The 25,593-nt window shown below is 39.7% G+C and overlaps 1 protein-coding gene across 2 annotated transcripts in view; it reads right to left on the minus strand.

The window, feature by feature from the left end:
• The window catches only part of TMEM132E (transmembrane protein 132E), a 391,321-nt gene that overhangs the window by 69,468 nt on the left and 296,260 nt on the right, over window positions 1-25,593 (minus strand). For both annotated transcript variants that reach the window (XM_075264860.1, XM_075264861.1), the window contains exons 2-3: window positions 17,360-18,251; window positions 2,431-2,571 (exon numbers count right to left, since the gene is read on the minus strand). In XM_075264860.1, the coding sequence (XP_075120961.1) occupies window positions 2,431-2,571; window positions 17,360-18,251 (1,033 nt within the window). The remainder of the gene's footprint in view (window positions 1-2,430; window positions 2,572-17,359; window positions 18,252-25,593) is intronic.

The raw sequence follows: 25,593 nt of genomic DNA on the forward strand, positions 1-25,593 counted from the left end.
GCATAAACCTCCATATGAACATACCTTTAGTACGTTTCTGTAACTTTTGTTGGAAACCAAAAAAAAAACAGAAAAAGAAGATTTTGAACTTTGTCTGTGCTTGAAGCTATAACCCTGTGCAAAGTAGAAGTCTTCTGTTCTCTTCAGTAAGTTACTAAATTTTAACTCACTAGCCTAAGAAGGGCCTGAAAGTATATGTTACAGAAGTATTAAGTATATTGTCTTGAAGGAAGAAAGTTGACCTTTCATTATGGCAGTAATTATTTCTAGTCTACGTTCTTTATCCCCTTAAGCAGGTATGTTATTCATAGCTGTAAACCTTGCACACAATAAAAGTAATTTCTTCTATTTCTTTTTGGAATGACATTGCAGATTTTTATAGATATAGTGTGGCATGTTTATATATTACATATTGCCATCTTCTGGAAACAAGCACAGTCTGCTGAAAACCGAGGTTCTTGTGTGCCATTTCCAATGCAGATTGAAATCGGCCTTCAAAAGGTTAGAGACAGACGATGAATTTAAAGTGATCGCAATCACCTTTTAGAAAAACAATGTGATGAAATATTAATGGAAGGAAAGACGAGAGCGGCCATGGACCACTTCCCTGCGGGGGGTTTACACTTCAATTAGGATTTCTCCTCCCATAGACCTGTATTTAAAATAAGCTTTTAGATTTTGTAATAAGATAACATTATTTTAGTCACAATGGAAACTACTGTAACCTTCTTTTATGGGTAAAAGAGTAGATCTAGGTATAGGATCAGGTACATAACCTTGTCCAATTTGCCTATACAGTGAATGAGTTTATTATGAGATATTAATTTTTTTGTTACAATACCAGAAGATGTCTTCCAAAGCAATATATATTTTGATGTTGGTCGTTATGGCTATGTGTAAATGTATACATGCAATAAACAATTTATACATGTCTCTATACATACCCATGGCAAACACAATGTTTTATTTCATTATTATTATTATTATTATTATTATTATTATTATTATTATTGTATAAGATAAACAGTTTTTTTGTGACAGAGAAAATCAAAAGCATCTATCATGTATCAAACAGATTTGATGATATACTGTATCTGATATATAGTGACCCCAAGTGTACAGGCTTAATCTTTAAGCCTTATTCACATGACAGTGACATTTTTGTTGGACTAGCGGGTGTTCATGTCAGTTTTTAACCGATGTGTTGAATCCTTTCTGTTCCGTTTTTCCATTTTTGATGGCCAAATGGTACCTGTTTTGTATAAGTTTTTATCTGTTACACTGAAATCAATCTGTTCTCAAAAAGGCCATGAAACATTGCTACATGGGCATTTTTCACGGTCATGTGAAAAAGGCCTTAGGGCGTGTTCACACCCGCACCTGTTCTCCGCTTTGTGGGTTTCTTTCTTCTGCCCAAGAAACTGGTCAGGAGACGGAAACCCGGCAGTCAGTGTCCGCCCGTGAGAATCTTCTGGTCTCCGCAGCGAAACTATTTTTTTTTTAACCGGACACAAAGTCCTGCATGTCCGACTTTGTGTCCGGTTAAAAATACGGTTTCACTGCGGAGACCAGAAGATGCTCACAGCCGGTCACTTTGCAAACCCATTCAAGTGAATAGGTTTGAAAACTGACTGCCGGTTTCCGTCTCCTGTCCAGTTTCTCAGGCAGAAGACAGAAACCTGCAAAGCTGAGATCGGGCGCAGGTGTGAATCCACCCTTAGTCTTTTTGTAAAGCCAATGTAAGTTATGACACTTTCAGAATTATAGGTGTTCTTCTTTTCCCTAATAGATATCAAATTCAACAGGGTCCATATAAGGATCCAGTGGGGTCTGGGTGTCAGGCCCCACAGTTTCCAGCACCAGGAGGCTTCACCAACAGCCGATCTGGATGGGATCTGGGTGTCGGATCCCCTCAAATAACACACTGGTGACCTATTCTGTGTATAAGTCATTGGTATGAAAAATCCATTTGGGGCTGGAATACTCCATTATGCGCTTTACAACTTCCAATCTTTTGGCCTCCTTTGGCCACAAAGAGCAGGAACCACTCCAACACCAAGTGTCTAAGACATTATGATTCTAAGATCCTATGAATGTATAGGGTCATATCAACTTTCCTTCTAAGCTCACAGGGAGAAACATATTACTTGTCGGAGAAAGATGAAGATCAGCGTGAGGCTATACCACGTATGAATACACTGAGACTCCCCTATATAAATTAGGGGACAGACGTCCTCTATATGTCACTGATAAAGATGACAAACAATCAAATAATGCATCAATTCAATAGATAGAGACATTATTATTTAATAAAATCCAGTATATAGGAAAAAAAATGATGCCTTATGTTTTGTTGTTGAATAGACTGCTACAGATTCTGCAGACATTGTCAGAAACAAACATAGTTCATTGTATAATACAATACTATACCTGTGAGGGAGCCCCTGGACTTTTGTCACATCTACTGTTGCAGTAGAGTGTTTGCCACCCGTTAGAAGCTCCGAGTTGACAACCCATTGAAGATCCCGGGATCTTGTACTCTGCAAGTTTATTCCTTTCTTAGCTTTCACCCTGTAGAGCAAAATGAAATGAAAAAGGACATTCTTGAAGCATGGCATTGTTCCTACTGACAGTCTATTGATTCTTTGGTACATCCATTCTTTGGTCTGTTAGCTCATGATATCGTTTTTATATTCATAGCACCTAAGAAAATTGGTTTTATTCAACAGATGTTCTGCACAGGGGACCTAAGACACTGAGGGGTTTTTTTGAAACTTGAAAAACTGAAGCATACTATTCTACATTGTTCAAAGAAGGTGCACAGTTGGCCCCCTTAATATGTCTCCCCTCCTAAGGCAGGAACAGCTGTACCTAAAAAGTGCTATAAAAAAAGCTCCTTATGCCTCAGGGAAGTAGTTGCGCTGAAAGTATAAAATGCCTCACTAGAGAAGGATACGTTTGATGTGATAGTGTGCATCCTAGGCTTTTTTCCCTAGTGTTAATGTGACTGTACAGTACGTTGGAGACATCAATGCAGACAAAACAAGGGTGGGGAGGAGTAGAGATAAAAGACAGAAGAAGCAGGGGAATTGGCTTTATGCCACGCAGCATCTCATCATGAATGAGTCTCAGAAACTGCACCCTATTATATGTACGCTACTGAAGAACAAAGTTTTAGGAGGGGTGCCTGCTAGACAAATGAAAATGATGGAGTCAAACACAAATGACATAACACAAAGAGACTGATACTGGATATAGCTGTGAAGAATGAAAACAGTGTTATTCACATAGCGGTACAAATGGGAAAGAATACATTGCCTTTATATAAAGTAAATGTGAGCATATAAGGACGCATTGTATGTGTGCCACTGCTGATATATACAATAAGCCTATTACTACAGCATAGATGGAATAATAGATGTTCTGGCATGCGAATATGAGAAGCTGCGGCTTCTTTACAGAGAAATTAATATAACACATACTCATCCTGCATGGCTGACTAATCATTCAATTCTTTCCAAATGAAGGGGCTAATTGAAAGGTACAATGTAAAGCCCCCCAATCAGAGAGGCTGACAGGATGGGAGGGAGCTGCGCAGAATGGGGAGTCTGATTATTGAGAAGCTGGAATAACAGATTAGAGAGCAGCCCCTCCCTCTACTGTGCGCCCTGATTACACAATTAGGATCTAAAGATAGTGACAGCCGGGGGGAGCAGCTGACAGCAGCTACCTGTGCCGCTAATCACTGCAGCCTCCACAACACGTGCACCAGGGGGACACACTGCCCTGCAGAGGGCTCTCTTATCATTCACTACCGCTCAAACCTCTGCAGACTGCAAAAAAAGACACACACAATAAATTGTCTAGTGGTGCATAGGTGTAGTCTAAGTCTATGGCACTTTAGCTGTACAGAAGATGCTGTGGCATTTCTTTATGATATACCAAAGCAAAGCAAGGCATCTCGAAAGCGGCTTTATCTGCAATAATGCAAATACATTAAAAACAGATATATGCATAAAAAAAAAACAAAATATAAAAATGCTTTGTTAAGAACTCCTGGACAGGTTAGATATTTTCAGTACAAATCTATAGCTATATACAGTCAGCTCCATAGGATGTCACACACAGTCAGTGTTGGAGTCAGACACTTGATACTCATACATCTCATACATGCAAAAACAATCTATAGCATCTAAAGCTTAGACGTCTCGATGTTAGACCCAAAGAGCCTTGAAAAGGAACAAGAAACAAATGTCCAAAGATAGGTGTCAATTTGAAGGACACTCTGGTTTGGCTGATATTCCAAGCAATGTTAAAAGGCTACGTAATAGATTGGACATTGACTTTAAGGGCAGCTATCTATAGGTGGCATTTGAGAAACAGTTTTCTTAAGAGAGCTAAGGTGCATACTTTTTCCAAAGAAGCACTGACTCTAAGATTCCCTATACAGCTGAACATGAAGAAACAGCTTCAAAGAGATACATGAAAAGTCTCTCCTCTCACCCAACCAGTCCCATGCTTTGTACTGATAAGGGAAATAATCCTGGAGCAGCTATGTCTAGGTGTACATCTCTTATTTATGGAGATGTATTTGGCTCTTAATGGACCTAATACTAATAGACAGACCACCTGCATATAGGTAACATGAGGCACAGTTTCTTATTATCTAGAGGATAACTAATGAATACCTATTGTTTTTTTGTGACTTCATGCTGCGGCTCAGAACACCCCCACCCCCCAAACACACACACACATGCCAGGCTCAGTAAGGATGAACACCAAAACATGGCCGTCAGCACCATCCTTTAATTTTAACAGCCTTAGTAGACTGTCCTAGTAGTTCAGAAGAGCAATGAGCACTTCCATCACCATTGATGGAAACACTCTGCTCTCTGCTCCAAGCGCTGACTTCATAGACCCCAGAGCAGAGAGGAAGCATAGAGTAGAGCAGTGAGTATTGAATCCATCATACCTTTGTTCTGTGGCCATTACTGAGTGTTGGGGTACTTACAAAGGCATTCTATTAGGTGTGGGTAGTGGCACAACAACTTCCATAGCAATCATAGTGGCTGTTATGGGGCCCGCAACTTTAGAGGGCATTGTGGACCCCCTGAGGCTTTTTTTTTTTTCCTTTAACAATCCATTACCTGCTGTTCATGAGAAGAAAATGGCCCCTATTTACATACTGAAGTCCACTTCTGCCCACGGCCGCCTCCACTCCCCCCTCAGCCCTTCAGGGGGTCCTGTGCGTCCCACATCATGTCACTCACTGACACTATTCCGCATTGTGCATGGAACCTCCTGCAAATCCATATAGAATCCAACAGAAAGAAAACCTTGCATTTGCCTCCATATGAAACTGGGAGCATACAGTAAAGCCTCTGGACCTCAGTGAAAGTCTGACATATTTACCAGACTGAAAATATGAATATTGAAATTTTAATTGAAATAAAAAATACAAAGGATTGCAACAGTTCAGCTGTAAACCCTTATGTGAGTCTCCTATTTGATGCAATTCACGGCATTCAACAACAGCTGAATGAATTGTTCTTTCAGTGACACTGCTTGTAGATAGCATGGCAGGTCATCTCGGAGTGCTATATATTGCCGTGTACCTAATGAGCATTACTGATGATTCATGCAGCATCCGACAACTTGCAAGTCACTTTTCAGCTTGAACTTTACAGGCACAAAATGGTTCATTACGCAAACAGACATTTCTTAAAAAGATGCACACATCCAGCATGTTAAAGGGGATGAGAGTTGCTCTACCCTCTGAGCTCTGTGGCTTTCCACAAAGTCTTCATGCCTTCAGTCACTTGTCCCTGGGGACAGTGTGCACGCAGGCGCAGACAGTACTCTGATCAGGGGCAGTGAGCACGTTGGGCCTAATAAAAGGATACACGGCGCAGCATATGGTTTGTCTCGGTTATGCTAATAACCTGAGCAATTACTGCAGAACAAATGGTACAATTGTAAATGTGTCTCCTTGGGGACTCATTTCTCTCTCTCGCTCTCTAATAGTTTTGTCCCTCTCACTCTTCTCTTCCTTTGCACCAGGCTGCCAGAAGAATTTTCCTTGCTTGGAAAGCATCAGTGATTTTCCTTAGACAGCCTGTGTGATTATGTAGTTTGTGATCCTACAATTGTTTTTACATGAAGTGACTAAGGACTGGAAAAGCAAACCTACTGTATCCTTGTCTTGTCTTACAAGGTTCTAGTCATGTGACATAACATACCACTGACTAACAATGGTGACGCCATTCTCCAATTTACATGGTACATACTGTATTGAAAATTATGTTGCCAAATATAGTTTTATAGTGACTTTAAAGGGTCTCTATCACTGGGAAAAGTCATTTTTAGATAAGCACATCCTTGCATAGCCTTTAGAAATTCTATTGCACACCTACCTTTAGTATGTAAATTGCCTCAGTAGTTTTTAAATAAGTTAATTTTTATTCATATGCTAATGAACTTCAACCGTGCACTGGAAGTTTCTATGTGCACTGTCTGTTCTATGTGTATGTACAGCAGAGGCTGCTGATGATGATGACTCATCTCTGCTATACATACACATAGAGCAGACAGTACACAGACACTTCCCTTGCCTGGTCGAAGCTCATTAGCATATGAATAAAACTGACTTATTAAAAATCTACTGAGGCAATTTACATACAAAAGGTATGTGTGAAATAGCCTTTCTAAAGGCAAGGATGTGCTTAGCTAAAAATGACTTTTCCCAATGATAGAGCGCCTTTAATGCTACATGGACTTCTAAGCAAACTGCCATAGATAGCACTGCCATTTTATTCCTTATAAATGACAGCAGCTGTGGAGACGAATGGACTCATTGGACAGTACTTCCTTTCTTTGAAGATTCACAAGCATGGATCTCTGGTCCTAGCCTGATATTAAGAGCTGCACTGCGAAGCATACAGTCCTAAAAATATTAATTCTTGCCCTCAGTGAAGGCAAAGTAAAAGAACTTCCCCATATCCCCCACTCTAAATCAGCCTCACTGATCGAGCCTAACCCTAAGTTCACACTAGCGTTCAGGTCTCCATTGTTTGGCTCCGCTTGGGATGCCGTATGATGGAGACCCTGTCCACTTAAAAAGTGACTATATCAATATTCATCATTATTACTAATATCCTACTAATATTATAAGTGTGAAAGTTTGTGTGTTTGGATGTTTGGATGTTTGTGAGTTTGGATGTTTGTTCCTCAATCACGCTAAAACGCCTGGACGGATTTGCGTGCAATTTTCCACAAACATAGTTTGTAAACAACATGGCTTCCTAGCAGGAGACTCACAAAAGCAGGACTCCTAGCCCCAGCTATAGACTCACACACACTGCCTGGCATTTCCTGCCTCAACCTGCCTGCACACTCCTTACTGTCACCTCAGGAGTAGCCCTCACTCTACTCACTCACATTTACATATAGCTTTCCACTATATAACACATCACATTGTCTGTATCACAATATACACAATACAACACATCACATTGTCTGACACAATACAACACATCACATTGTCTGACACAATACAACACATCACATTGTCTGACACAATACAACACATCACATTGTCTGTATCACGACATACACAAAACAACACATCACATTGTCTGACACAATACAACACATCACATTGTCTGTATCACGACATACACAATACAACACATCACATTGTCTGACACAATACAACACATCACATTGTCTGACACAATACAACACATCACATTGTCTGTATCACGACATACACAATACAACACATCACATTGTCTGACACAATACAACACATCACATTGTCTGACACAATACAACACATCACATTGTCTGACACAATACAACACATCACATTGTCTGTATCACGACATACACAAAACAACACATCACATTGTCTGACACAATACAACACATCACATTGTCTGACACAATACAACACATCACATTGTCTGACACAATACAACATTGTTTTTGTTTGAACATATAAGACTTTTGGTACAACTACTCCATGCTACATAGCACTGTGGCATTTTCTTATATGCTACCTCATATAGAAGCACTGTATTTTAGAATATGATCATTTCTTATGAAATTTTGAGTATTTTAAGTATTTTCCTGAATTCACCATTTTTCTCGGTGCCGCAATCTCCGGCTAACATGAGTTTTAATGTTTTTTTTTTAACTGGCAATCATGTATTAATTTAAAAAAAATGTATTTACAGTATATGTTTTGCAATTTGTAGTTTGGTGTTTTATTATAGGTATTAATTCTTGTAAGTTCATTATATAGCTAATGGATTAATGCCATGGTTATTTTCTTATATAGGAATCTTGGTTTATAGTATTGGTAGCCACATGGTTTATGATTTCGGATTATTCCTATGGTAAACGCTGCGCATTTCTTCCTACCTCCTCTTGCCCATCAGTATGGTTATTAACAGGCTGCTGTGTATGCACATGAATACAGCTTCATCAACTGTTTAGAAACAGTCAACAGGTATATAAATTGAAGTCACAGTAGTGTCCATCACCCTGCAGAATCTGCGTATCTTAATGTTTATGCTAATTGTGGAGTGGCCCAAGGAGTTTAGAATTATGTTGAAATGTGAATATAATATTGCTTGACATTGTTGCTTGATATGCATTTATTGATGTTGAGTCAGTGCTTCAAGAGATGGCACAATGCTTTTCCAGCTGTAGGCTAGTAAGTAAGGATGTCAGAGTTTAGGGGGGTGCTATTCCCTGAGTGTTGACAATAGAAACTTCATAGGAAGTGATGAACCTTGCTGCTAGAGGTAGCAAATCCTCCATCAGCAGGTAAAGGCCACATGACATGTTTAGCTGGGGTAATTATAGGGGTTAAAGAGGACCTTTCACCACCTCCACCAATTCAAGTTCTTAAAATCTATTAATAGATAGAGATGAGCGATTAGTGTTCTATCGAACACATGTTCGATCGGATATCAGGCTGTTCGATGTGTTCGAACATCACGTGGCAAACTCCAAAAAAATTTGATTCCCCTCCCACCTGCCCTGGCGCTTTTTTTGCACCAATAACAGCGCAGGGGAGGTGGGACAGGAACTACGACAACGGGGGCATTGAAAAAAATCGGAAAAAGTCATTCGCTGCCGAAATCAGGTGACCTCCATTTTAGACGAATAGTGGATTTCAAATCCGGGTCATATGAGAATGTGAACTTTGTGACTAAGAGACAGGGATAGCTGTACAGGCAGGGATAGCTAGGGATAACCTTTATTTAGGTAGGAATGTTATTAAAAATAACTTTTTGGGGCTCTATCGGGTGTGTAATTGTGATTTTTGTGAGATAAACTTTTTCCCATAGGAATGCATTGAACAGCGCTGATTGGCCAGAGTACGGAATTCGACCAATCAGCGCTGGCTCTGCTGGAGGAGGCGGAGTCTAAGATCGCTCCACACCAGTCTCCATTCAGGTCCGACCTTAGACTCCACCTCCTCCAGCAGAGCCAGCGCTGATTGGTCGAATTCCGTACTCTGGCCAATCAGCGCTGGCCAATGTATTCTATTAGCATGATGAAGTAGAGCTGAACGTGTGTGCTGAGCTCAACTACGCCGGTGGAGTAGTTGAGCTAAGCACACACATTCAGCTCTGCTTCATCAGGCTAATAGAATGCATTGGCCAATCAGCGCTGGCCAATGCATTCTATTAGCGTGAGCTGAGTGTGCACAAGGGTTCCAGTGCACCCTCGGCTCTGATGTAGCAGAGCCGAGTGTGCACAAGGGTTCTAGTGCACCCTCGGCTCTGCTACATCTGATGTAGCAGAGCCGAGTGTGCACAAGGGTTCTAGTGCACCCTCGGCTCTGATGTAGCAGAGCCGAGTGTGCACAAGGGTTCTAGTGCACCCTCGGCTCTGCTACATCTGATGGGCTGACCGGCACACGGTGTAGTTGAGCAGAACTGGCTCAACACTGCTGAGTCTCTGCATACCCATAGGAATGCATTGGCCAGCCTTCGGCCAATCAGCGCTGGCTCTGCCGGAGGAGGCGGAGTCTAAGGTCGGACCTGAATGGAGACTGGTGTGGAGCGATCTTAGACTCCGCCTCCTCCAGCAGAGCCAGCGCTGATTGGTCGAATTCCGTACTCTGGCCAATCAGTGCTGTCCAATGCATTCCTATGGGAAAAAGTTAGCTTGCGAAAATCGCAAGCTGACAGGGATTTCCATGAAATAAAGTGACTTTTATGCCCCCAGACATGCTTCCCCTGCTGTCCCAGTGTCATTTCAGGGTGTTGGTATCATTTCCTGGGGTGTCATAGTGGACATGGTGACCCTCCAGACACGGATTTGGGTTTCCCCTTTAACGAGTATATGTTCCCCATAGACTATAATGGGGTACGAAACCCGTTCGAACACTCGAACAGTGAGCGACTGTTCGAATCAGATTTCGAACCTCGAACATTTTAGTGTTCGCTCATCTCTATTAATAGATACTGCTCCACGGATTCCAGGGCAGATGGAATTTTTTCTCCAGCCCCCACCATTTCCGAGCAACAAGTGCCTGGTCAGCTATTTAAAGAGGACCTTTCACCAGCTCCACCTCTAAGCATCTATTAATAGGTGCTGTTCCACTGATTCCAGTGCAGATGGAATCAGCATCATTCCAGACCAATCTATGTAGTGAAGTTTGGTGCTTGGTATGCTATATAGACTCTGTACTGTCATGAGGGTGACAATGTCCTTCTGACATTACAATGTTTAAATAGCACATTGAGCACCAAAACTAACTGTGCTTGTTGCTCAGGAATGGTGGGCCCTAAAGAAAAAAAATTCCAACTGTTCTGGAATCCGTGGAGAAGCACCTAGTTACCCTTGTTACTGACAGGGCAGTTTAGCTAGAGGACACTGAGTAAGGCTCACTGTAGTAGAACAATGATGTCTGAACTCAGATGTCATAATGCCAATTGATTTGGGTGAGGTCTAGAATGTAATGCCTGGTGTGAAAAGAAGCAGACAGTGTGACGCAATGGAAGTTACCAGATGTGACAGAAACAGTAAGGCAATCTAAGTCTAGGGAACAACAGAAGCAAGGCTCCTTTCAGTAGTAAGAGAGGGACACCAAGCACCGTGTATAGTGAAGGAAAGTAACTGTTCATGGCCTATCAGACCTATGAAACAGAGAGTCTCAGAGATAGATGGGACCAGCGGGACTTTCCCTTGCACATAACCATGTTTAAAATTCTAGACAATTAAAAGTTAAACATTTTTATAGAGTTTTAAAGGTTTTCTCTAACCATCTTAGTGGCGGCAGTCTGTTGTCCTGATAATTTGTCTATGGATATGACTGTGAATCAGCCAGGGATACTACATGTATGAGAAGATACCCCAGGAATAATAACAAAATTATGGATCATTTTCTGACCATACAAAGTTCCAGCATTTATGGTTGTATCTACTGGTATCAGATCAAGACAGAAGACTGTCACCACTAAGATGATTAGAGAAAATCTCAAAATGCTACAAAATTTTTCATTAATTATATTGGCATGTTTATCTTTTGTCTACAAATTTAAATGTATTCATGTAGTGTCCAAATGAAAAGAAAGTAGGCTGGCTCCAAAATAGCTCCAAAATAGAAAATAGTGCAATAAAGGGTATTGCAAACAGTCCTCTCCCACTTCTTCTTCCATCTACTTTTTTTAAATGGATGAATTTAAGAGAATATGCCCAAATATGGAATTATTGATCTGTTTTGCTGGATATATGGGACATTCACATTACCATGTTAATGTCTATTTCTGTCTTCCATTATACGATGACAGCAACGGATATTAAACTATTGCAGAGAAGGGTTACAGACTGATTCTGTGTCCGTTCCCATCAACACTTAAGTAAACATCATGACAGAAGCTATCATGTTTGTTTACCTTTGTAACAAAAGATAAAGTCCTTCATGCACAACTTTATGATCCATTATAGACGTAAATATACATGACAGAAGATAGTTTCTGTCATGTTGTTTACATTAGTGTCAATGGGAATGGACACAGAATCAGTCTGTGACCGTTCTGTGAAACAGTTCAATGTCCGTTGCTGTCATCAGAAGAAAGCAACGGACATTAACACGGTAGCGTGAACACCCCCATCATCAAGTAAAAACTACTAAAGATTGCAGAGTTACTCTGTCGTAATGAGATAGTTGTTTCCCATATAAGCTGTAATGTGAGCAGTAAATAAAATCCACTGGAACCTATGGGACACTTATAGTTTTTGAAACACACCAGCACTCCAGTTTTGCAGTATATAGATTTCCAAATGCTGGATCAACTTCATTCTTCACATATCTATATGTATGTCTGTGATAGCATTGGCTGTAACTAGTCAGATAACTAATAGCTCATTCATTGGTTGGACACGTCATATGTCATGGCCGTACATAAAAAATCTTGGTTGGGCCCCATCCATTATAAACATGCATGCTTGGAGTGGCTAAGTGTATTTTATTAAGAAGAAGGGCATAAAAGCATCTAACATTCTTTATGTTTCTGTGGGAGGGGAAAATTGGACATGCTTGAACAGTACAGTGTATTGTTGGGCCGCACCTCTAATGAGGCGACATGAGGCAGCCGCCTCAGGGCGGCAGTTTGGGAGGGGGTGGCAGCCACAGGACTTTTTTTTTTTTTACCTAAACAGTACTAAAGTTAAGGACCTTTGACTCTATCTATCATCTATCTATCTATCTATCTATCTATCTATCTATCTATCTATCTATCTCCTATCTATATACTATCTATCTATCTCCTATCTATCTATCTATCTATCTATCTATCTATCTATCTATCTATCTACTATCTATCTATCTATCTATCTATCTATCTCCTATCTATCTATCTATCTATCTATCTATCTCCTATCTATCTATCTATCTATCTATCTATCTATCTATCTATCTACTGTATCTCCTATCTATTTCTCTATCTATCTATCTCCTATCTATCTATCTATCTCCTATCTATCTATCTATCTATCTCCTATTTATCTATCTATCTATCTATCTATCTATCTATTTCCTATCTATCTATCTATCTATCTATCTATCTCCTATCTATCTATCTATCTATCTATCTATCTATCTATCTCCTATCTATCTATCTATCTATCTATCTATCTATCTCCTATCTATCTACAGTCCTATGAAAAAGTTTGGGCACCCCTATTAATCTTAATCATTTTTAGTTCTAAATATTTTGGTGTTTGCAACAGCCATTTAAGTTTGATATATCTAATAACTGATGGACACAGTAATATTTCAGGATTGAAATGAGGTTTATTGTACTAACAGAAAATGTGCAATATGCATTAAACCAAAATTTGACCGGTGCAAAAGTATGGGCACCTCAACAGAAAAGTGACATTAATATTTAGTAGATCCTCCTTTTGCAAAGATAACAGCCTCTAGTCGCTTCCTGTAGCTTTTAATCAGTTCCTGGATCCTGGATAAAGGTATTTTGGACAAACAATTCAAGTTCAGTTAAGTTAGATGGTCGCCGAGCATGGACAGCCCGCTTCAAATCATCCCACAGATGTTCAATGATATTCAGGTCTGGGGACTGGGATGGCCATTCCAGAACATTGTAATTGTTCCTCTGCATGAATGCCTGAGTTGATTTGGAGCGGTGTTTTGGATCATTGTCTTGCTGAAATATCCATCCCCAGCGTAACTTCAACTTTGTCACTGATTCTTGAACATTATTCTCAAGAATCTGCTGATACTGAGTGGAATCCATGCGACCCTCAACTTTAACAAGATTCCCGGTGCCGGCATTGGCCACACAGCCCCAAAGCATGATGGAACCTCCACCAAATTTTACAGTGGGTAGCAAGTGTTTTTCTTGGAATGCTGTTTCTTTTTGGACGCCATGCATAACGCCTTTTTTTATAACCAAACAACTCAATCTTTGATTCCAAAATGAAGTTGGCTTCTCCAAATGTGCTTTTGCATACCTCAGGCAACTCTATTTGTGGCGTACGTGCAGAAACGGCTTCTTTCTCATCACTCTCCCATACAGCTTCTCCTTGTGCAAAGTGCGCTGTATTGTTGACCGATGCACAGTGACACCATCTGCAGCAAGATGATGCTGCAGCTCTTTGGAGGTGGTCTGTGGATTGTCCTTGACTGTTCTCACCATTCTTCTTCTCTGCCTTTCTGATATTTTTCTTGGCCTGCCACTTCTGGGCTTAACAAGAACTGTCCCTGTGGTCTTCCATTTCCTTACTATGTTCCTCACAGTGGAAACTGACAGATTAAATCTCTGAGACAACGTTTTGTATCCTTCCCCTGAACAACTATGTTGAACAATCTTTGTTTTCAGATCATTTGAGAGCGGGCTGTCCATGTTCGGCGACCATCAAACTTAACTGAACTTGAATTGTTTTGTAGAAAGAAATGGTCCAAAATACCTTCATCCAGGATCCAGGAACTGATTAAAAGCTACAGGAAGCGATTAGAGGCTGTTATCTCTGCAAAAGGAGGATGTACTAAATATTAATGTCACTTTTCTGTTGAGGTGCCCATATTTTTGCACCGGTCAAATTTTGGTTTAATGCATATTGCGCATTTTCTGTTAGTACAATAAACCTCATTTCAATCCTGAAATATTACTGTGTCCATCAGTTATTAGATATATCAAACTGAAATGGCTGTTGCAAACACCAAAATATTTAGAACTAAAAATGATTAAGATTAATAGGGGTGCCCAAACTTTTTCATAGGACTCTATCTATCTATCTATCTATCTATCTATCTATCTATCTATCTCCTATTTATCTATCTATCTATCTATTTCCTATCTATCTATCTATCTATCTATCTATCTATCTATCTATCTATCTATATATCTCCTATCTATCTATCTATCTCCTATTTATCTATCCACCAGTCTTCAGTCCGGAGGGGGGGGGGGGCACGTCTTTTGATTGACCGCCTCAGGCAGCAGAGGGGCTATTGTGTATTGTAATATTTTGTGCATTTTTGTGTGTTTTGTAGATATCTAGTACTATGTTACAATGTGCTAGCATCACATGAGAAATATATGGAATACAAGAAAACATCACAGCATCTGTAAATGTACTGACTTCAGCCAGGGAGTATACAGTACCCCATTACCTATATAATGGGTCCTAAATGTCTCAGCAGTAGGTATTCAGGGATAGATCCTCAGAGGCAGTGTCTCTGCTGGTGTCCTTGTTAGCTTATGCCATTCTCTTTCCTCTCAGCTCCGAGCTGCTCGACAGACAGCTTAATGGCACACACATCTTAGCTTATTGCTTAAGTAAGTCCCAGAATAGACATAGACACGATGGGCTTAATTTCTCATCGCTTCCCCATGTCCTCCAGTATAACTGTTTTGTTAGCAATGTTAAAAGGAAAGTTAATTTTGACTCTATAACCTATCTGTGCCCTGGCATTACGAGAATAGTTCTCTTTAACAAAAAAACAAAACAAAAACACTTTTTATTTGGCTAGAACTGGAAATATTTTGCCACTACCATTGGAATATCTTGTATCTTGTTTCTTTATCTGTTTCATGTTAAAGGTAGAGTTAGCAATACTATGGGAACTTACATTATTACCCAGCAGCCTAGGATAAAGCTGGCGACACACATTCAGATCCAGTACTGCTGGGTGAATAATGATCTATTTCTTCCCAATTTGCCAGTAAAACAGACACGGAGTAAGTGACCTAAGCATAACTCCACTCAAATATTGTGGTTTTTCCAACTGAACAAGCTTTTGCCCTATATCACATTGCTCTCTGCCGGTATCATTAATAGTACAATGTAGTCTGCAGAATAATTGTAGGTGACCATATATAATGGGGCAGAATTATTAATATGTCAGCTTAGTATTCAGATATATTTGGCACATATTTGGAACCTTCTCTATAACTTTAAGCCACTTCTTTGCTTGGATTCTATGTCATTAATACTTAACTCAGAGGACTCCTCTAAGCCGGGGACCCACATAGCAAAAACTGCTAAATTTGGCCGCGGTAGAAACGTCAAGACTGTTTTGCAGTATCTGCAATGTAGATGGGAATCTGGCTAATCCCATCCACACATTGCAGAAAAATACCCACAGAGGAAATGCAATGATTTCAAAAACCGTTGCGTTTTTGTAAATCAAAGCATGTCAATTATCCCTAGGGAAACACTTTTTGGCTGTGGCTTGCTATGTGGAGCTTTAAGTTCTGCATAGAAAATTCGGGTCTTAGTAAGTTACACAATAAACATGGGCTTGTAAACAATTTTTGACATAAATTAAGCCGCAATTCTGCCACTACTTTAATGTATCTTCTACAGTAGTTTTTGACAGACGGGAGATGAAGCATCAGAAAATGTAGAAGGGATTTCAGTAAAAAAACACAATGGAATATTGCAAGGTTCTACAGTAGACTGCGAATGGGAAGAATGGTTTTCGGCAAAGAATTCTCAGAGGTATAACATGTAGTTTCTAGTATTGGTCTGCTCACCTGATGCAGATACAGGTGGACCTCATGGGCCTCCTCAGGGCCTGAGTGTGACTGCACCATCCATAGTTACTGGAAGTGCTGATTGTTTATATGGCTTTTCACCAGATCATATATAAAACAAATCGTCGTACATTCATAACAATTTGCTGAGCCATTTTTTGTAAATCTTAGTGATAACCCAAAAAGACATAGATACTGTAGTTCCAACAAAGATTTGTAGACACCTGTATTTATGTCTGTGTCATAGCAGCTGTGTATTTACAGCTGTGTCCTGCTCACTTCCATGGGACAAGGTTATAATAACATTACATGGTCACTATAAATTGGATGTCACATTAACACATAAGAGGCCATGGTGTTTGCACAAGTGTCCAAGCCCTTTCTAACAGCTGGTCAGCTGAGTCTGACCCCCACCAATCCTGGGGATAGGTCTTCAATAAACTTGAGTTGGACAAGTCTTCCCAGGTTCACCGTCAGTCTCTGTATCATGCCCTCTAATTATGACATTTCAACACAGACAAATGTTGACTAAGTGCTGTCCACTACAGCCATATCTCTTGTCCATGATGAAATGTTGCTGGTGGCCAGATTAAAGAGACTGGATGTGGCATCATTGGAGTGGCATGGGATTGGTAAGGTGAGTCTGTTATTTTACACCATTCTGAGTTTTTGCTCATACATTTTAAGGGGCTGGACAATCCCTTTAATAGTAGCCTTCTGAACCTGTATTCCAAATTCAACAATCCATCTATTACAACCCTACATCATAAGACATCGTAAGATATTGTTTCTATCATATGATTCAGGATTTCTCTTTCTTTTTGGTGTTATATTACCTTACTGTGAAGTGTTCTACAGTTGCATTTGGTTGCATGTAAAGCTGGATACTAAGGACCTCCCCAGGACGCAGTGGCCGATCTGGAAGCCTTATAAAGATATTTGTATCCAAATGCTGTTCTTGCATCTGCTCAATCTGAACTGGTTGGTATAAGCTAACACTACCAATCCTTAAAAGTGGATGTTGAGTTGGGCCTTCACCTCCTCTTCGAGTACTAATATCATTTTGGCAGCTTCCAGTAGAATCTGGTGTATGTAAAGTGTAAAAAAGTTCTATTTGTTGACTTTCTCCATTAAGGTCTGCTCCATCAGGGGTTGATTTCCGTCTCCCTATAGATGCCGTTGTCCACCCAAACCAACTCTGAGGCAGTTCAGTCTGAGCAAGACATGTGGCAAGACTTCCTCGTAATCGACACGAAGTCTTACGCTCTCCCTTTTCCTGAAAAATATGAAGCCGAACACAGGGAAGACGTTCTGTGACACCAAAATCATCCCAATCGCGGCCAGCTACATAAAAGAGCACCTGTACAAATGGTTGGGTGGCAGGAACTTTTGTACGAATAATGTAAGCTCTTATTTTCCAGTTTACAGTTAGTCGATCGGGAACTTCTAGGATACTTGAAGGCTGAAGTAGTTCCTTTGGCAATACCTGTCCAGAAGCAAATGGTCCCAGTGTGACATTCAATACTGGTAATTCCTTTGTTTGAAAAACCACAAAGGGCTCTGACCGTTGAAGCAGAGGCATACTTGAATTCCATGAGGGAAGTGGCCCTTCTTCTCGTAAAAAGAAGGCAAGGCGGGTATTGGACAAGCGATAAATCACTGGTAGTATGGCAGATGGAGGCGGTGGCAGGGCTGTTGGATGGATTGTAGGGAGCACTTTAGAAGACGCTGAAAGAGAAAAGTTGACAGTTAGGAATCAGCATAAGAGGTAGATGGCAAAAATATTATTGCATGGCATTGGCCTTTATTTCTGGGAATACAATAAGTGATTCAACTACTGATTTTGCAATAGCTGAGAACTAAACATAAGATAATATTAAACCAGATGGCAATGTAATTTTTCCTGTATACACTACAGCCACATATAGTGGTTTTTCAATGGAAGGTACATATGAATGTATTATTACTTGCCTTAACTTTTCACATACAATTGCTTATGGTATAGTTTAAAAAAGATATATGGATGGACAGATGAATGGGTAGATTAGATAGATAGATAGATAGATAGATAGATAGATAGAAGATAGATAGATAGAGACAATAGATGATAGATAGATAGATAGATAGATAGATAGATAGATAGATAGATAGAGACAATAGATAGATAGATAGATAGATAGATAGATAGATAGATAGATAGGAGAGAGATCGATAGGAGATAGATAGATAGATAGATAGATAGATAGATAGATAGATAGATAGATAGATAGAGTAGGCATGTGTAAGATTAGGCACAGAACAAGACTATCTTTTTTTGTTATTGCACTGAATTAAAGAGATAGGAAAAAAAGGAAAAACTAAAGCAAGCTCAGAAGAGCACTGAAGCATTTTTTTCAAACAGCTAGAAATGTTCAGAGATGCGATGAGTTGGTGCTCAGTGCTCTGATGGTTTCTTTAACAGTTAGGTCCTGAATTCTAGCATGGGAAGATCTTTACAGCATGCAGAGTGGCTGAAGGGGGGCCTAATGGGGGCTAGAAAAGAATATTTTGCTACTTAGTATTCACACCCAGACTCTTTGCTGAATGCAGACTCAGTACGCATCCAGAACTTGGCCAGAGCTCATCAGGGAGATATGTTCGCCAGACGTATGGAGGACAGAGTTGATTTCTTAACCCATTTAGGAAACAAGCAGACCAAACTCACATTTACGATTTTACCATTAATAAAACTTTCACAAATCTGTTCATATACTTGTTAGTCATCCTGAGTCAGATTACATCATACAAAGAACAGCTTCTTCCGTCACCACCAGTAAAGTCACAGTTTTAAATGCAGATAATGCTGATTTCTTAATGCGACCAGGTAATATGGTCTATTTCCATTTACAACTGTATGGTTTATGGGTATTTATACATGAATATATTATCTATAGATTATGCAGTATACATTTGTTGTCAGAGTAGCTACCTCAAAAACAAGGAATCTAAGTGTCTGCTCACAGAGTTGTCAATGCCATAGGAAGCAAAGGAGCTACAGTACAGGAACAGTTTAACAAGGTCTTCCAAATAAACAGGGCAGCACGGTGACTCAGTGGTTGGCACCACAGTCTTGCAGCATTGGAGTCCTGGGTTCAAATCATGCAAAGGACAAAATCTATAAGGAGTTTGGGGGGTTCTACATGGGTTGTCTCCCACAATCCAAAAACAAACTTAGAGGGAGTTTAGATTTGTGATCCCTATATGGGACAGTGACTATGATAGAATAGCAAAATATGATAGTGAGCTATTGGTTGCCAAATGTTGGCTCTGCAAGTCTAAAAGACAAGTTATTATCGTCTTCAAGCTAAGGCTCCATGTGACGGAAATGCAGCATTTTTTGTTGTAGGTCTTTCAGTGTCTTGAAAAGGAATGGAAAATATATAGAAATCGCTTAATTTTTTCCCTTCTGTTAAATCCACTTTGGCTCAAAAAAGGTGATAAATTCTGCAACAACAAAAAATGCAGCACTTCAGCAATGTGTGGTATCCTAAAGTGGGTTATATGAATTCAGTCATAACTGGGGTAGAAGCAAACAACTGTTCCCAAGCAATCTGCATAGTTAGTTCAACACTCAATAAGCTGATGAGGCTTTCTACTTTTGGAAGGGCAGTCTCTGTCTTCTCTAGCTCAGGACCACCCAACTACCAGCACAGAGCCTATTTAGCATATTGGGAGCTGAAAATAACAGCATTGATGACTCAGGAATGTTCGGAGCTAGGAAAAACATTCCAACTGTGTCAGAATCAATAAAGTAGCACCTATTAATGCAAAGACTTAGAGATGTTAGTGAAAGGTCCTCTTTAATGCAGACTGCATTGACAAAATAATCCTGCTCATTATACATTGCAACCATATTCTTCATAGTCAGTAAACACAGTACATACAAACATGAAATCTAGTCACAGCATGGTAGTCCTGTGATAGAACTGTTTATACATCCTTGCATTATACGTGTTTGTTATAGGTGAGATAAGACTATACAGATCATGTCTGTATAGCAGATTTCATGGCCAAGCTTATGTAAATGCTGTTCTTAACTAACAACAATGCCTTAACCTTAGGCTCCATGCATATGCATGTGCTTTATCAGTGTGCTATCCATTTAAATAACCAACTCTAATGCTAATATTTATTATTGACTATTTTCTATTATATTATGTTATATTATATTGCATGCTAATGATATAGTGTTATTTTCATTGCACAAGACAATGGCAACAAGATCAAACTTCACGAAAGTACAGTCATAATCTGTGTAATTACAGAAAAACAACTTGGAAGTGATAGATCTCCAATTTATCTTCCTTTTAAATAACCAGGAGCAAAGCCATCTCTGTAGAGCTTTGAAATCGCAGGTCTCTCTACTAGTAATGTGTTTACCTCTAGTAACTTGAAACATGGCCACTAGCGCAGCAGTGACATCCAGGAGAAAGCTGGCAGCAAGGTGGTAATGACCTGTGAAAGTGAGGAGTTTGTTCCCGAATGTCTATGTAGTGACAGGGTGAAGAAGCCTGAAGGATGCCAGAGGCAAGTTGGTTTGTACACAGGTGCCAGCAGGATGTTTACTGCGGTGGTGGTAACAACGCCTACTCTTTGCTACATTTAGTATGATGTTTTCCAATTTGATTACATGGCAAACACATTGTAATTGCTGGCACATCTCAAAAGACTTAACACGAACGAAGCAGTAAACACATTCCTCCAACTATCATGCTGGCCAGAGGTTTGGATGGAACTTTTGTAGACAAGAATACGAGAGGTTGGAATGACAAATAATGACAGAATGCAAGCCAAGGGGGAAGGAACCTGATCAAAGGGAGGGGAAATTAGACAACTTCAAGGCATAAGATGAAAATACAACCATGAAACAATAAAGAAGAAAGGAGTAAAGCTGCTACAGGAGATAAAACATGGAAATGTGACTAGTGTTTGCAATTAACAGAATGGAAGTATAAGGTAAAATCCAAACAGCACAGGGAAACATATTTTAAAGGTATTCTCATACACGGCAGATTTATAAGAAACCTTGTAAGCAAATTGCTAGAGGAGCAATTCCCCAGTAGCTGCTGGTGAACCGTGGGGAGAGGGGCATGACAAGACAGTGAACCCTAAGCTGAACCTCCCCCTTTTCCCTTCCTACTTGCCTGTCCTGTCCTAAGCCAAAGACGACAACTTGGCGGAAAAAATCTACCTAGATATATGTGATGACACAGAACACATAAAAGACAAACAACAACAAAAGGGAGGTCAGCTAGTCAAGGGGTCGGTAACAGTCGAGCAGCATAGTACAAAATTGTAATCCAAGAGAATAGTCAAAGGTAAAGCTAGAGGTCAGGAATAAGAATAAAGGTAACCAAACAGCAAGAGTAAATAGCCAGCACACACAAGGCAATAGCAAGCACCAATGTGAATGTGAGCAAACAATAAATAGGAAGGGAGAACCTGCCCCAGACCTGATAGGAAGATAGGCTGTCAATCACACAGGTAAGGCTAAAATTAACTATTAGGCTGCGTACACACAGAGTTTTTTGGTCAAGAATTTGGTCAAGAAATTGACTCAAATTCCTCCTCCAAAAAACATCTCACCATACAGTCCTATGGTGAGGCGTTTTTAGGAGGAGGAATTTGAGTCAGTCTCCTGACCAAAAAACTCTGTGTGAACACAACCTTAGAGGCACAATGGGAAACCAATGTGAAGGTGATGGGTGCGGTGAAAAATCAATTACCTAGGTGATGGAAAAGGACTGTGTTCAGACAATACAAGAACCCTAAGCAAGGAATCAAAACTGAAGACGCCTCCTGTGCTGAAGCATGTGAGCAGATGGCGCAGAAGTTTTAACTGGTGCGGTCGTAACAAACCTATTCTTATTTTAAAGTCCTGCTTCTTGGCAAAGAAAAAAGGTGGTAATTTAAACTGAGTGTGATCATAGACATTCCTTACTGACTTCCCGCCATATCTGAAATTCACAGGCTATATAACATGTATATAGCTTATAAGGGGTAGTGATTTGTACATCATTTTCTCGGTTATTGGATGGGGTATATTATGGGCCACCAAGTTACAACACCCAGTAACTGCTTCATATATACATGCAGGTAAAATTCATGCAAAAAATTACATTTTAGATATTGCAAAATTAATTTTTTAAGGTTCTAAAATTGGAGTGCAAGATGGTTTGTAGTCACTGCATTCAAACTTCCCATACCACAAGCTAGTAGATAGCTGACCCCTCCTTCAGACTTCACCTACTCCAGCAGGTACTGCTGCACCAGTTTAACATACATACTAAGCAGCTCACGGTTATTTCATGCAGCATGTTACAGTCTACGGTCTATCATGTCTATGATCTCAGCACTACATTTGTTGCTTAAAAGTAATACTTATTTGATGTTGCTGCTCTTGAGAGTTTAATAGTTATGTCACATGGAAACTTTATAGACAATAAAAATTGCTCTTCACTATCCCAGCCACATTTCTAGCTGGCAGGAAGATGCTACTTGAAGATTTTGTGATTTTTTTTTTTTTTTTTTGCTTTAAGCTTCTCATTCAATTTTCACAATACACAAAACAAAAGAAACTCACAAAATAAAATACTGAGTTAAATGAAATTGTTTACAATCCATATTCCTACATTTATAAAGAGGATTACTCCACTTCTCAGCTTTTATCTTTCAAATTTTTATAGGATAAATGAATCAATTGAAGATGACCTCCATTCAGGGCTACCTGTTGAAGCATATTCAAAGGAAATGTCCCATAAAGTGAAGGCCATGATCTTAGAAAATTATTGGATTAAAGTCAGTATTAAAGCTTATGAAATAGGCATTTCAGTTGGCACAGTTTCCAGTATCATTCATGATGTCTTGATAATGTCAAAGGTCACTTGACACAATGGTTGGTGTCTGAGCAAAAAACATGTTGCCAAGAGAATTTAGACATTCTTAGAGAAAATCATGGAGACGTCTCTGTTCAGGTTATTATTAGCAATGACACATGGGTCTACTACTCACATCTCAAAACTTTGTCAACATGGTTAGCTCTCCAGAAATTATACCATGTACACTGTCTACCAATAAGTATTTGGAAACCTGTGGTAGAATAGAAAAACACCGTTTATTCATAGTCAATAGTTGGTAGAACCAGCAGATGCTTCCTTATGGATGGAATTGATCGACACAATACTCCCAGATGCCTTTTGAAACTCCCGGTGTATGTGAGCCATAGGTTGGGTGCGGTTTCTCTGGCCAGCACTTGTCGGTCTCTATCTCCCAATTTCGGGGTCTGCCGACTCGGGGCACATTCGGACAATCACTGTTCATCTTCCACTTCGTAATCACATAAGCCACTGTCGATTTTGGGTAATTCAGTTCACTTACTAGGTCCCTTAAGGATTGACCATTTCTGTGATACCCCACAATTACCTCTTTCTCGAAATCAGACAACTCTGCACCTTGTGGCATCTTGCATATGACTAATGCCAATGCTGTTTCCTACATGATACTTAACGGCGGAAGGTGTGATGTACATCACGACCGCAGATATCTTCATTTGCATGGGTGTCCAAATACTTATTGGTAGACAGTCAATGGGAGGCTTTTTTTCCACATGGATTCTGACGTGGATTCAGCATCAAAATCAGTGCCTAAAGACTCTGTATGATTGGAGCCTTAGAGTTATCAGAATACGGGGGGCTGAATACTTATTCATGTCACACTTTTCAGATTTTTATTTGATTACAATTTTGAAAAACATGTATCATTTCCATTCAATAAAATAAATTTAAGGTTGTGGTTGTAAACTGATGAAATGCTAAATATTTCATGGAATATGAATACCTTTACAAGCCATTGTAAATGAATGACCATCTGTTTACATCAACATCAGTGTTGTAAAAAAAAGTTTGATTTCATTTTTGAAGGACTGAAAAACGTAGTATATCATTCTTCTTTATTTGTAAAAAAAGGACAGAATCAGATCTGTTCTTGTTTTAACATTGATGTCTATCTTAGGGCTCGTTTAGATCTGCACCCGGTCTCCGTTCTGCAGGTTTCCGTTTCCTGCACAAAACAGAGGCAGGAGATGGAAACCTGCAGGACTCTTTCATACCCATTCATTTGAATGGGTTTGAAAGATGTCCGGCTGTGAGTGGCGGTGAGCGTTTTATGCTCTCTGCCGCGAAACCGTTTTTTTTAAAATCGGACACAGAGTCGGACATGCAGTACTCTGTGTCTGATTTTAAAACACCAGTTTCGCAACAGAGAGCATAAAACGCTCACCGCTGTTCACGGCCAGACCCGGTCTGACAGCTTTCCCTCTTCTGCATGCAGAAGACGGAAAGCTGAGAACGGAGATCGAACGCTAGTGTGAACCTAGCGTAAACATCTGGACATCCATTTTTTATGTTTGCTGAACTGACTTTTGCTATCGTTAATGTCCATAGCCATTAATAACGGTAGTGTGAACTTAGCCTTAACCAGTGCTTTTTTTCCTCATGTGCTCAGCAGACTTTTAGCAGCAATATAGTGGTGGTGAACTGTCTAAAACTTTAATAAACCTATTTTGTAGTATACATTTAATAAGCTTTTGAAAATGTTCTACATGTTACAATCATGGACCCTACGTATCTCAGATCTATAAGCAGTCTTGTCACCATTATGCATCAGCGCTAATATGATATACACTGTAATTTGCCAATATATTTTTCGGTTGTATTCCATAAGATATCATACATAAGTACAAGAAGGTCTAGTACAAGCCCAATGCAAAGTTTTGTATAACATGGATTAGTAATGCATCTATGTATATAGACTGAAATTTTTCCTTATAAAAAATGTTTAATTTGTAAGAACCTATTAATTTAACACTTTACTAGACCCTCTAACATGAAGTATTCCAGTCTCAGTTATTTATGCCATGTTGATTAATACTTAAAATGTAATTATGAAGCATAGGATATAAGGATCTATGCCCCGGGGCTTTAATATATCAATAAACACCAATCCCATACATAGTTCAGTGAAAAGCTATAAA

The sequence above is a fragment of the Leptodactylus fuscus genome, chromosome 2 (genome assembly GCF_031893055.1).
Source record: "Leptodactylus fuscus isolate aLepFus1 chromosome 2, aLepFus1.hap2, whole genome shotgun sequence".
In the NCBI taxonomy this organism is placed as follows: Eukaryota; Metazoa; Chordata; class Amphibia; order Anura; family Leptodactylidae; genus Leptodactylus; species Leptodactylus fuscus.